The sequence below is a fragment of the Pseudoliparis swirei genome, chromosome 22 (genome assembly GCF_029220125.1).
Source record: "Pseudoliparis swirei isolate HS2019 ecotype Mariana Trench chromosome 22, NWPU_hadal_v1, whole genome shotgun sequence".
In the NCBI taxonomy this organism is placed as follows: domain Eukaryota; kingdom Metazoa; phylum Chordata; class Actinopteri; order Perciformes; family Liparidae; genus Pseudoliparis; species Pseudoliparis swirei.
In genome coordinates this window covers 3,682,237-3,696,434 of record NC_079409.1, presented here as the reverse complement: position 1 = coordinate 3,696,434, position 14,198 = coordinate 3,682,237, and the positions used below count along the sequence as shown (strand labels likewise).

Genomic DNA, 14,198 nt, shown 5'->3' with positions numbered 1-14,198 from the left:
ACTTTATAAATTAGACCAAAATTGATGCATTTCTGCCTTCCATATTATTTTACATGTTATAAATAGACTACAGCTATCAGAACGTTGCATATATTCCGACTTCAGTTGAAATTAAACTTATTTGTTGACTCTTAATTTACTAATATTGAGCGAGTTAATACGCTGATATGTGACGCACAGGAACTCGAGGTGACGAGAGCTGCTCGGTGACATTAATAAACAATATTAATAAACATTAGAGACGTGTCTCTGATGCTTCTTCTGGACTCGTATCCACACTCTGACGAAGAGGCTCCACAAACCCTCCAATTAGCATTTCTGCTGAGCGTCTGACAGCGAGTGAGGAAGAGGGGGGTCGAGTGTGTTCACTTGACCCGCTGACCTTTCCCCTCGTCTCCTCGCTGCTGACCTCAGACGTCTCCGTATATTTCAGGATGGATCTCGTGTGTCTTTGAGGTTTCGACTGCCCACACACACACACACACACACATCTGCAAACTTGTCACCTTTCGGCGAAATTCGCCGTTTTGAAATCAAAATAGGTCATCCACGTGAATAGTGTAGATCCGAAGAGTTTTGGTTTGGGGGGGGGAATTGGACGGCCGGCGTTTATGAGATTGGAGTGAGACAAGGAGAACATGCGATGTGGTGATCTTCACAATAAAACATCTTTGATGGGACACGTCGAAGGAACAGAGTCATGGAACAGAATCATGGGCGAGTCTCTGTGTTCACAGGCTGCCAAAGAAAAGCAAATGAATTAAGCGGCGCAGATGAGCCCAAATGTCCTAAACTGGCCACCATACAGGTCCAAAGTCACGCTGCTCCCACACTCAATAATTCACCTCTCCCTGTGTCACTCAATCTGGAGTTCATCAATACGCGAGGAGGGAATTGAGATTTCTGGTTCATGACAAACAGTCATTTTCCCACCTGTAAAAATCCCACAATGCATTGTGGGATTGTTTTCATCGTAGGAATAGAGTGGCGCAGGGTAAAGGCTGCGAATGTAAAATGAAGAGGCGTTTGTGTGCACGTGTCACATGCTTTTCTTTTTTGCTGTATTCCATTGACTTGCTTTTCCATCGTGTGTGTGTGTGTGATTGTGTGTGTGTTTCTGTGTGTGTGTGTTTCTGTGTGTGTGTGTTTCTGTATGTGTGTGTGTGTGTTACTCGAAATCCTGCAGCAGCTGCGACGCTGGTGGTCCTTGCCCTTTTTTTTCTCTTTTTTTTTTATCGGAGGAGCCTGTTGCTATAGCGATGGCGGCTCCATAGTTACAGTCGGCCCGAGCCTGCGGCGCCCAGCGCTCCGTCTGGCAGGTGTACTGCGCGGGGCCGCGGGGGCTCTGGATGCCGTGATGTCCTAAACCCACGACCACCTGCGGCGCCGCATACGGCTTGGGTCAATACTGTGTTGCTAGGAAACCGTTTGAGTTCAAGTTGTGTGTCCAGCCAGGTGTGGACTGTTCATGGTTGACATTTCACTGCTGTGTGTGTGTGTGTGTGTGTGTGTCAATGTGCTTATGAAAAGTAAGTGTGTGTGTGTGTGTGTGTGTCAATGTCAATGTGCTTATGAACAGTGTGTGTGTGTGTGTATCTCAATGTGCTTATGAACAGTACGTGTGTGTGTGTGCTTATGAACAGTAAGTGTGTGTGTGTGTGTGCTTATGAACAGTACGTGTGTGTGTGCTTATGAACAGTAAGTGTGTGTGTGTGTGTGCTTATGAACAGTAAGTGTGTGTGTGTGTGCTTATGAACAGTACGTGTGTGTGTGTGTGCTTATGAACAGTAAGTGTGTGTGTGTGTGTGTGCTTATGAACAGTAAGTGTGTGTGTGTGTGTGTGTGTGTGCTTATGAACAGTAAGTGTGTGTGTGTGTGTGTGTGCTTATGAACAGTAAGTGTGTGTGTGTGTGTGTGCTTATGAACAGTGTGTGTGTGTGTGTGTGTGCTTATGAACAGTGTGTGTGTGTGTGTGCTTATGAACAGTAAGTGTGTGTGTGTGTGCTTATGAACAGTACGTGTGTGTGTGTGTGTGCTTATGAACAGTGTGTGTGTGTGCTTATGAACAGTACGTGTGTGTGTGTGTGTGCTTATGAACAGTACGTGTGTGTGTGTGTGCTTATGAACAGTAAGTGTGTGTGTGTGTGTGTGCTTATGAACAGTACGTGTGTGTGTGTGTGTGTGCTTATGAACAGTACGTGTGTGTGTGTGTGTGTGTGTGCTTATGAACAGTAAGTGTGTGTGTGTGTGTGTGTGTGTGTGCTTATGAACAGTAAGTGTGTGTGTGTGTGTGTGTGCTTATGAACAGTATTTGTGTGTGTGTGTGTGTGTGTGTGTGCTTATGAACAGTAAGTGTGTGTGTGTGTGTGCTTATGAACAGTAAGTGTGTGTGTGTGTGCTTATGAACAGTAAGTGTGTGTGTGTGTGTGTGTGTGTGTGTGTGTGTGTGTGTGTGCTTATGAACAGTAAGTGTGTGTGCATCATAAAAAATGGAGCAGGCTAAAGTAGGCCAGCGGTTCACATCCCTGCATGAGCTTGAAGGAGCAGTGGAACGACATCTCACTTCCCTCCTCCTCCTCCTCCTCCTCCTCCTCTCCTGTAACCTCGTCCCCTCCCATCCCCCCTCACCTCCTCGAGAGCCATTGTTTCCTCACTGTCCTTTGTCCGACTCCTCCGGAGGTCCGGTGACGTTCTGCAGCTCAATAATTATCATATTACTCATGACCATCAATACAGTCACGACCGTCGGGCTGATCTGGGGTCAGTTATTCTCTCCGAGACAAAATTAAACATCCGAGCGACGATGGTCGTCACGATAATCACGACAAAGGCGACGTTCGGAGGCGACTGTGGCGATTTCACGACGCGTTTCCGTGAGCAACGAAGATGAATATCTACAGATTGAACGCTGGATTAATGCTCAATAACGACTGATAACCAAAAGCCCATTTCACCCACGTAGAACTCACAGCAGAGAAGAAGAAGATGAGCCCGCTTCATGACTGTGAAGATGAAGATGAGCCCGCTTCATGACTCTAAAGATGAAGATGAGCCCGCTTCATGACTCTAAAGATGAAGATGAGCCCGCTTCATGACTCTGAAGATGAAGATGAGCCGACTTCATGAGTCTGAAGATGAAGATGAGCCTGCTTCATGACTCTGAAGATGAAGATGAGCCTGCTTCATGACTCTGAAGATGAAGATGAGCCCGCTTCATGACTGTGAAGATGAAGATGAGCCCGCTTCATGACTGTGAAGATGAAGATTAGCCGACTTCATGACTGTGAAGATGAAGATGAGCCTGCTTCATGACTGTGAAGATGAAGATTAGCCGACTTCATGAGTCTGAAGATGAAGATGAGCCCGCTTCATGACTCTAAAGATGAAGATGAGCCCGCTTCATGACTCTGAAGATGAAGATGAGCCCGCTTCATGACTCTGAAGATGAGCCCGCTTCATGACTCTGAAGATGAAGATGAGCCCGCGTCATGACTCTGAAGATGAAGATGAGCCTGCTTCGTGACTCTAAAGATGAAGATGAGCCCACTTCATGACTCTAAAGATGAAGATGAGGCCGCTTCATGACTCTAAAGATGAAGATGAGCCCACTTCATGACTTTGAAGATGAAGATGAGCCTGCTTCAATACTCTAAAGATGAAGATGAGCCCGCTTCATGACTCTAAAGATGAAGATGAGCCCGCTTCATGACTGAAGATGAAGATGAGCCTGCTTCAATACTCTAAAGATGAAGATGAGCCTGCTTCATGACTCTAAAGATGAAGATGAGCCCACTTCATGACTCTAAAGATGAAGATGAGCCCGCTTCATGACTCTGAAGATGAAGATGAGCCCGCTTCAATACTCTAAAGATGAAGATGAGCCTGCTTCATGACTCTGAAGATGAAGATGAGCCTGCTTCATGACTCTGAAGATGAAGATGAGCCTGCTTCATGACTCTAAAGATGAAGATGAGCCTGCTTCATGACTCTAAAGATGAAGATGAGCCCACTTCAATACTCTAAAGATGAAGATGAGCCTGCTTCAATACTCTAAAGATGAAGATGAGTCTGCTTCATGACTCTAAAGATGAAGATGAGCCCGCTTCATGACTGAAGATGAAGATGAGCCCGCTTCATCCTCTAAAGATGAAGATGAGCCCGCTTCATGACTCTAAAGATGAAGATGAGCCCGCTTCAATACTCTAAAGATGAAGATGAGCCCGCTTCATGACTCTAAAGATGAAGATGAGCCCGCTTCATGACTCTGAAGATGAAGATGAGCCCACTTCATGAATCTGAAGATGAAGATGAGCCCGCTTCGTGACTCTGAAGATGAAGATTAGCCCACTTCAATACTCTAAAGATGAAGATGAGCCCGCTTCATGACTCTAAAGATGAAGATGAGCCTGCTTCAATACTCTAAAGATGAAGATGAGTCTGCTTCATGACTCTGAAGATGAAGATGAGCCCGCTTCATGACTGTGAAGATGAAGATTAGCCGACTTCATGACTGTGAAGATGAAGATGAGCCTGCTTCATGACTGTGAAGATGAAGATTAGCCGACTTCATGAGTCTGAAGATGAAGATGAGCCCGCTTCATGACTCTAAAGATGAAGATGAGCCCGCTTCATGACTCTGAAGATGAAGATGAGCCCGCTTCATGACTCTGAAGATGAGCCCGCTTCATGACTCTGAAGATGAAGATGAGCCAGCGTCATGACTCTGAAGATGAAGATGAGCCTGCCCGTGACTCTAAAGATGAAGATGAGCCCACTTCATGACTCTAAAGATGAAGATGAGGCCGCTTCATGACTCTAAAGATGAAGATGAGCCCACTTCATGACTTTGAAGATGAAGATGAGCCTGCTTCAATACTCTAAAGATGAAGATGAGCCCGCTTCATGACTCTAAAGATGAAGATGAGCCCGCTTCATGACTGAAGATGAAGATGAGCCTGCTTCAATACTCTAAAGATGAAGATGAGCCTGCTTCATGACTCTAAAGATGAAGATGAGCCCACTTCATGACTCTAAAGATGAAGATGAGCCCGCTTCATGACTCTGAAGATGAAGATGAGCCCGCTTCAATACTCTAAAGATGAAGATGAGCCTGCTTCATGACTCTGAAGATGAAGATGAGCCCGCTTCAATACTCTAAAGATGAAGATGAGCCCGCTTCAATACTCTAAAGATGAAGATGAGTCTGCTTCGTGACTCTAAAGATGAAGATGAGCCCGCTTCATGACTCTAAAGATGAAGATGAGCCCGCTTCAATACTCTAAAGATGAAGATGAGTCTGCTTCATGACTCTGAAGATGAAGATGAGCCCGCTTCATGACTCTAAAGATGAAGATGAGCCCGCTTCATGACTCTAAAGATGAAGATGAGCCCGCTTCATGACTCTGAAGATGAAGATGAGCCCGCTTCATGACTCTAAAGATGAAGATGAGCCCGCTTCAATACTCTAAAGATGAAGATGAGCCCGCTTCATGACTCTAAAGATGAAGATGAGCCCGCTTCATGACTCTAAAGATGAAGATGAGCCCGCTTCAATCCTCTAAAGATGAAGATGAGCCCGCTTCATGACTCTAAAGATGAAGATGAGCCCGCTTCAATACTCTAAAGATGAAGATGAGCCCGCTTCATGACTCTAAAGATGAAGATGAGCCCGCTTCATGACTCTGAAGATGAAGATGAGCCCACTTCATGAATCTGAAGATGAAGATGAGCCCGCTTCGTGACTCTGAAGATGAAGATTAGCCCACTTCAATACTCTAAAGATGAAGATGAGCCCGCTTCATGACTCTAAAGATGAAGATGAGCCTGCTTCAATACTCTAAAGATGAAGATGAGTCTGCTTCATGACTCTGAAGATGAAGATTAGCCCACTTCAATACTCTAAAGATGAAGATGAGCCCGCTTCATGACTCTAAAGATGAAGATTAGCCCACTTCAATACTCTAAAGATGAAGATGAGCCCGCTTCATGACTCTAAAGATGAAGATGAGCCTGCTTCAATACTCTAAAGATGAAGATGAGTCTGCTTCATGACTCTGAAGATGAAGATTAGCCCACTTCAATACTCTAAAGATGAAGATGAGCCCGCTTCATGACTCTAAAGATGAAGATTAGCCCACTTCAATACTCTAAAGATGAAGATGAGTCTGCTTCATGACTCTGAAGATGAAGATGAGCCTGCTTCAATCCTCTCAAGATGAAGATGAGCCCGCTTCAATACTCTGAAGATGAAGATGAGCCCGCTTCGTGACTCTAAAGATGAAGATGAGCCCGCTTCATGACTCTAAAGATGAAGATGAGCCCGCTTCAGGTGTTCAAGACATTAATTGAGGTCGCTATCGCTTTGCATTCTGGGAGGCGTGCGTCTGGCATCCAGCAACATGAATGCTGTAGTTTTAATTGGAGGGAGCAGCTCCTGCTACCAACCCAATAAAGACCTGAGCCACCTTGTTTTAACCTCAGCTAAATGTAGCTTAAAATAGCGTAAATACCTGGTATTATAATGCACATTCATTATCTTTTTATACATTTAATATCTACAAATAGAAGCCGTCGTTGGCCGGCCATCGTCATGTCAACCAAACAGCCGGGATGACGTGGAAAAACCCCGAGAGCAGATCTTGTGACGGGTTCCCGTGATTCTCAGTCACTTATTACACACTAATGACTCTATCCGTGGGACGCATGAGATAACGACTGTTTTGCGGAGACACTGTGGAAAGAGGATTCTGCAGCTCGTGCACGTCTTGGTGGAAAAGACGCTCAGCGATGGATTGTGGTTCAAACGGGGGAAAGAGACGCTCCCCGAGGCGGATAAGAGTGTTGAGACTGAACCGGTTCGGTAAATGTGCTTTAAAACAAAAACAATAATGCGATGAATATCCACAACAATGATTACCGCCGATTAAGAAGGCGTCCGAAGACGCACATCGTCGGGTCACGGTCGCAGAAAGAGTCTGGCTTTTAGAAATATGATTTTTTTTAATAGAAGACTTGGACAAAAAAAAATGCAAAAGTTTGCATATATTTTGGGCTCAGAGTCCAAGTTTGACTGACGGGTCCAATATCGACAAATATGAACGTGCTCTCAGTCTGGATTTATTTTGAGCTGCAGGATTTGAGGAAACGCTATCCGGAAGAAGTCTGGAGGAGAGAGAGAAAGAGAGAGAGAGAGAGAGAGAGAGAGAGAGAGAGAGAGAGAGACAGAGAGATAATTGCAATTAGCAAAACAATGAATAAGTGTAGCAGTGTGTTTAGCAGGCTTTTTTTCAGGGAGTGGGGGGTTTAATATTTTGAGGAGACAGAAATAAGGGGATTATGAACCGTTTATTTCTGCTCTGATTAGTAAACACAGCGGGCGGCGACCTCTGAGCTCAAGAAAAGACAGTAAAAAGAGGAGAGAAGAGGTGAAAGGATATTAATAGAGGGGAGGGGGAAGGAGAATGAGAGAATGAATAAAAGGTAAAGGAGAATAATAGAGGACCAATACACATCCTGTTCAGCCCAGGATCACGGGGAGTAATCTATTTGTTTAGAAAAATAATGTCAATGGAAAATGTTTATTCCTTTTTCTCTATACCCGTCATATCACCGTGTCCACATCCACATTATTTATTGATGAAACACAATTGTGATTATCTCAATAGAACACCAGAATTTTCACTTTTTGTATGATCGATATTTATTTTTTTGCACTATTTGACACCATCAGTCAACCTGGTCCACCCTTTTATATCTCAGCAACCACTGGATGGATTGTCATGATATTACATTACCCCCCCACCACCACGCAGACGTCCTCCTCCTCCGTCTGCAGAGGCGACGAGGCCAAGGTCCCAGTCCCGTTATCTGCTGCAGTCTCCAAGGAAGTGGGTCAAGTGGCGGCACTCAGACGTCTTGATAAGACACATTTGTTATTTGGGTTTTGGGGAGTTCGGACGGCGCCGCAGTCTGTGAGGTCAGGACGAGCCGTCTGCGTGCACACGGTGTTCGGATTTAAGCGATACGGGCTACCGCCAACAACGCCGTTGCATTTCCACAACAATCTTCATTCCCCCCCGGAGGAGGAATCATAATAACTCGAGTGCCGTCATCGGTTGAAGCCAATGAGGAAGAGATTATATCTGCTAAAGTTCAGCGTCTTAGCAATGTCACTGTGAGCAATGTCGTCATGCTTTAACACATGAAGCATAGACTTCTATACAACCAGAGGAGTCGCCCCCTGGTGGACAGAAGAAAGAACGCAGCTTTAACACATGAAGCATAGACTTCTATACAACCAGAGGAGTCGCCTCCTGGTGGACAGAAGAAAGAACGCAGCTTTAACACATGAAGCATAGACTTCTATACAACCAGAGGAGTCGCCCCCTGGTGGTCAGAAGAAAGAACGCAGCTTTAACACACGAAGCATAGACTTCTATACAACCAGAGGAGTCGCCCCCTGGTGGACAGTAGAGATATTGCAGGGTCAAAGGCACTCTTCAGACCCGGTTGCCGCCTGACAGTAAGTCATCGTGTACATATAGGGCTCTTATTGTGAAAGGCTCAAACTGATCGTATGGATCTGCGCTGCCTTGGATAAAGTGTGCCGTCCTGTTCCAGACTATAAAGCCTCCGTGTTGTCGACGTACATTATAGTTTATGTTCTGTAAACGTCTGTTCCCTGCAAAACTTCAGTTTGACAAATGTACATTGCCGTACGAATAAATCACAAAATAAATCGCCCCTCTTGCGTAAAAGGCCTTTAGTCTTATTGTGGAACCAGATGAAAGCAGGAATGAAGGCCCGCAGCGGGAATGTAATCTAATTGGAGGCGGAAAGAGACGTTTTAATTGAGCTCATTCAAGATTTTTATTTATTTTTGTTTTTTGCAGGACGCTCATCGTTCATATTCTGGAAACATTATTTCATTTTATAGGCTTATTTTCAAACGGAAGCCACCAAAATGTCCACTTGACCTACTTTTCACAATTCACCAAACACATTCTTTCTATTCCACTAAACAGTTTCATTTTGTTGTCATTGCTATTCCTTTTCACACACACACATACACATCAACAACCAACTACACACACACACACACACACACACACACACACACACAAAACATCTCCTGTTGCCCAGCCCCTCTCTCTTTATGCTTTTGTGTGTGTGTGTGTGTGTGGAAGAATGCCCACGACCCCCACCACCACCACTACCCCCGGGGCCCTCGGGGCCCTCGGGTATTCATCACTGTGTGCATCCCCCCATTTAACCCTCCACCCCCTTACCCCGTTTCAGCCAGACCCCCCATTTGTTTGCTTCTCTGTGTCACACCATTAAACAAAGCTGGTTGTTTTGACGGCAACAAGACTTTTTTACATAATCTAAAACTGCTTCATCCTATTTTACACACACACACACACACACACACACACACACAGGACGATGACGGGAGGTTAATCTCCTTTGAAATATAGGGATTTCTTATAGTGGAGGGAAAAAAAGTTCCAAGAGATCCAACACTCGGATGAATAGCAAATGACTGAAGGCTTTAGGAAAGAGTGGGAGGAAGAGAGGAAGGAGGAGGACACGTTATGGGAGAGGAAAGGAGGAAGTGGAAAAGATGAGGAAAATATCTGAAAAGTTTTGAGAAGATGGAGGAAGAGGAGGGGGAGGAGGAGTAATGTGTTCCCGGTGAGTAAGAGTAAGGAACAGGTTTAGGGAAAAGGAGCTCGTGGAAAAGGAGACGAAACTAGGAGGAGGAAAAGGAAGGAAAACATATGTGCAAAGGTGTAAGAGACGTTTTTCTGTCGCGTAAGATTAAGGAACAAGAGGGAGGCAATAAAGAGGAAGATGAATGTCTGTGGAACAAAGAAGGAGAACAAAACAAAAGGAAAGTAGGATAGAGAAGGAGGTGGAGAAACATTTTCATGGAGGACAAAATGGCAGGAAAGGCTTTACAAGTCTTGGATGATGAGGAAGAAGAGAAGAAGAAAAAATCTCTGGAAAAGAGGGTGGAGGTGGAAAAGTAGAACAAAAGTTTTAAGGAAAAGGAAGGATGGTAAGGGTCTTGGGAAGGAAGCTCGAAACAAATATGAACATTTGGGAGGAAAAACCTCGTCGCAGGAGAAAAGAGGAAGTTAAGAGGAAGAAGAGATATACATGTCTCTTGGGTTTTATGTGGGATTTTGAGAGGAGAACAACACAAGGAAGTCATGGAAGTTGAAGAAAGTGAGGAGGAAGAGGAGAAGACATGTCTGCAAAAGGGAGAGAGGAGGAGAAGAAGTTTGAGGAAGAGGAAAGATGTGGACTCTTTGAAGGGGGGAAGTTTAGAGGAAAGGATGGAGAGAGGAGAAGGAGGAGGAGACGGAGGAGGAGGGAAGCGTCTGAGGAAAAGGGGGGAGGAGGGATAAAGAGGAGGTGGTGGTGGAAGGGTGGGGGTGGAGGGAGGGAGGAGGGGTGCATCACCAACCCTCTGTTCCCCTCCCCGGATGATGAGAAGGCTGCAGCGCGCGCTTGCACTCCGCCGTGCGTTTCGTTTCCCTCAACAGCAAAAAAGGGCCGAGCCGAGTCGAGCCGAACCGAACCGAGACCACGGCGTGCGTCTGCGCCCACCCACCCACCCACCCACCCCCGCCCCCGCCCGCCTCCACCCCTCCCTCGCCGCCTCTGACCGCCGTCCTGTGGCAATGGAGCCGTAAGTTACCCAAAAGCCTCTGTGTGCTTAAACCGAGCCGAGCGCGTGAAGGAGCAACGGACCCGAGCAGGCGGCGCGAGGCTGGAGTCGAGACCGCAACACCGTATTTAACACACACACACGGATTACTTTTTCTTCTTTTTTTTAGCCACCATTTTTTATTTGGGTTTAACTCTGGTCATCACGTCGTTCTACCGTTGCGCGGCGAAGATGCAGGGGAAGGAGGCGAGCTCGTGCACGGGATGCTGGAGACTAACGCTGCTGTCGTGCGTCCTGGTTCTGCACTGGACCCCGCTGCCGGTGCACGGTAAGAACACGAGCCCTTTAACGGTGCACTTTAATCATGCATATATTATATATATATGAATGTATTGTTGCTGCAGCAGCAGCGCGTCGGCGTACCGACACACACTCCCTCTGGGCAGAAAGGAGGTCAGTGAGGCTCGGATTGTGGGTTAGGAGGCACCGAGTGTCGGTTAGTTATTTTATAACATTATTCCATATATTATATTAATCGAGACATTGTCTGCACACTACATTTTTTAAATAAATATTTTGTAGAATCTGCCCTAAAACAAATGTTGAATAATACATAGTTTTTTATGGAGAGTAAAGATAAATATCAACATCAAGATTATTCAAATGGTATAAGAATCTTATACTAATGCATACCGACACACATCAACCCGTTATTACACGAGCTATCCCTGCAGGAATATTGTAGAGATGTCACAGGGGAAGAAAAAAACAACGAAATTAGGTCACAATAAAGACAAAAGTAGACAATCTAAAACCCTTATGGATGTGATAGAGCCACGAGAAGAGGTAACAATGAGGTCAATATAAACCCACTGGGCACCATGAGGCAGACCAGGACATCAGTTGAAACATTATAAGATTACACATTGAAATGAGGACTAATATTATGAAGAAATCTTAAAATATGAACATAGTAATAAACTCAATACTCATGCATTGCTGCCATTGTAAGTAATTGTGTATGTACACTATAAAAGGAGAGATTACGATGACATCTGGGAAGACATCACATCACTAAATACATTTAAAGCCAGTGTAGGAGAGTCATTAGATGTGTGTGTGTGTGTGTGTGTGTGTGTGTGTGTGTGTGTGTGTGTGTGTGTGTGTGTGTGTGTGTGTGAGAGTGTGTGTGTGACAGTGACAGCGTCCAGCCCGATGCGGGGAAGCAGCAGCATCCCTGGAGGCGACACAAAGGAGAGGATTAGGGGGAGTTTATGAATAATTTATGAAGGGATCTGGACATTCTGATACACAGAGAGGAAGAGGAAGAAGAAGGAGACACCACAGTCAACATTAGAGGAACAAATAGACACATATAGGCTCTCTTCCTCTCTCTCTCTCTTCCTCTCTCTCTCCATCTCTTTGTCTAAGATTCATCGCGCACGGCGGGCCACATTACTGTCAGATTAATAATGCAGGAGCGTGCGCGAGATGAAATCAGTCTGGCGTTATAATCCAATATAATCTGTCAGATTCCTTTCATCGCACTGGCTGCGATTCAGTGTGATTTCAAGGTGAAGCCCCCACCCCCTCGAAAAAATGATGTCTTTAGTGTGTGTGTGTGTGTGTGTGTTTATTTGGAGTGCAGACATCCCTCTGGAAGCCTTAAAAAAGGGGGAAACATCCATGATGGATAAATGTTCCCTGTCTGCTGCACATTAGCCACATATGTAATGATTTAGAACACTGACCCATTTGTGTGCTTTCGGGCATCGAGCCTTCCTTTTCTGTTTTCCTTTCAAATTTAAAAAAAGGAAATGAGGGATTTCTCTCCTTTCTTTTCTTTAGGGACAAGTGCATTTGTTCTCCAGTTATAAGGTCGTGTAATATAAATTAGGAAAGCATCGAACCCATTTTCTTAAAAGATGTCCAGGCAGCGTCATGCACACGATGAGGATATGCGCATCTGTGTTAATTGGCCACTATAAGGGCTTTTATTGTGAAAGGTATAAGGCCTGAAGTAGTGGATCTATAGTCTTCGCTGCCTCGTAATATTAAAGTGTTATAAAGTCTCCAATCCGTTCAGCCCAACTTCATGAATTAAGTTGGCGGTTAGCTTAGCATAGCATAAAGTAGCAGGGGGGATTGTCAACCTTTACATTTAATTCACGACCACATGGAGCGTTAAACGCTGTCGCCTCAACCTCTTGGTCCGAAGCGTACTGTCTTAAAAGCTGCATTCTCTCTCCTGACCACCAGGGGGCGACCCCTCCGGTTGTATAGAAGTCTCTGCTTCAGCTCCATGCGCTCCGTGGGATCGACTCGGCTCGTCGATGACGGAGGAATCTGGTTGTCAAACTGTTTACAAACAGATATTTCATTCTGGACCAAAGTGTGGACACACACACACACATATACATACACATACTCACACACACACACACACACGGACACACACTGGCGGCGGCAGCTTGCCTCACATCTGCGAGCGAAGGCCAAGCGCCCCCCAGCCGACCGGAATGCCGTCAGTCATTTCCCCTGCCGGCTTTTTCCTCCCGGTAGCCATTTGCAATCCTCTTCGGTCTGTGTGGTTAAAACAGATGATTATGCCCCCCCCCCCACTCTTCTCTCCCCGCCCCCTCTCATACGGTTAAGCCGGTAGATAGGTGGTGATTGACGGACTGATGGCTCTTTCATCCCCTTCTCCTCTCCCTTCATCTTCATCCTCCTCCTCCTCCTCCTCTGGCTTGTTGACACATCTGCTTCGCTGTCACATTACATATATATATATATATATATATATATATATATATATATATATTTAAAGGCAGGAAGGCATAAATCAGATGACCCATGATGCGGATGAATGGCGTCCCTCCAGCTGGTTGTTGGTGAACAATGGCTTTGCAGTCTCTCCTCTACTCTCTGCATCTTCTCCGTCGCCGTGGTAACCGCACACCATCCACCGACACCGGCCCCCGCTGGCAGAACAGTGTGTTCACGTCGCCGCCGCCGTGATGCGTTCACGCTTTTTGAGTTTCATTAGTGCTGAAAATGTCTCGTCAAAGTCTGATGGCTCTACGCCTACTGACCGTGCGTGTGTGTGTGTGTGCATCTGTGTGTGTGTGTGTGTGTGTGCATCTGTGTGTGTGTGTGTGTCCATACCCACTGTCAATGGGGGTGGTCCATCATTAGCAGCTTTAATTAGTAGATTATATCATTGTTTGCATAATTATTTCTGCATAACGGGTTCGCTTTTTTCGGCAGAAGAACTCGCTTTACTGTTCGACCGCACAGAAGCTTCTAAGAAGACGCTCGCCGCCATGTTGGGGGGGGAAAGAAACGTGGCGTATGATTGGATGAACCATCTGTCAATCAAGAGGGAGACGAGGGAACATCTTGGTTTAGGTCTTTCCAGCAGGATGTTTATTGTAAGTTATTTATTTATTTGTCTGCACCGTGACCTCGATCTATACAACGCAACCTATTTACTTTATTTTATTTTATATTATTTGTTTAAGAT

At 45.5% G+C, this 14,198-nt stretch overlaps 1 protein-coding gene across 8 annotated transcripts in view; it reads left to right on the top strand.

Moving 5' to 3' along the window:
• The first annotated feature begins 10,647 nt into the window (after positions 1–10,647).
• The window catches only part of cspg5a (chondroitin sulfate proteoglycan 5a), a 30,380-nt gene continuing 26,829 nt past the window's right edge, over positions 10,648–14,198 (top strand). For all 8 annotated transcript variants that reach the window (XM_056444927.1, XM_056444925.1, XM_056444923.1 and 5 more), the window contains exon 1: positions 10,648–11,003. In XM_056444927.1, coding sequence (XP_056300902.1) covers positions 10,907–11,003 — 97 coding nt within the window. In that variant the 5' untranslated portion in view covers positions 10,648–10,906. The remainder of the gene's footprint in view (positions 11,004–14,198) is intronic.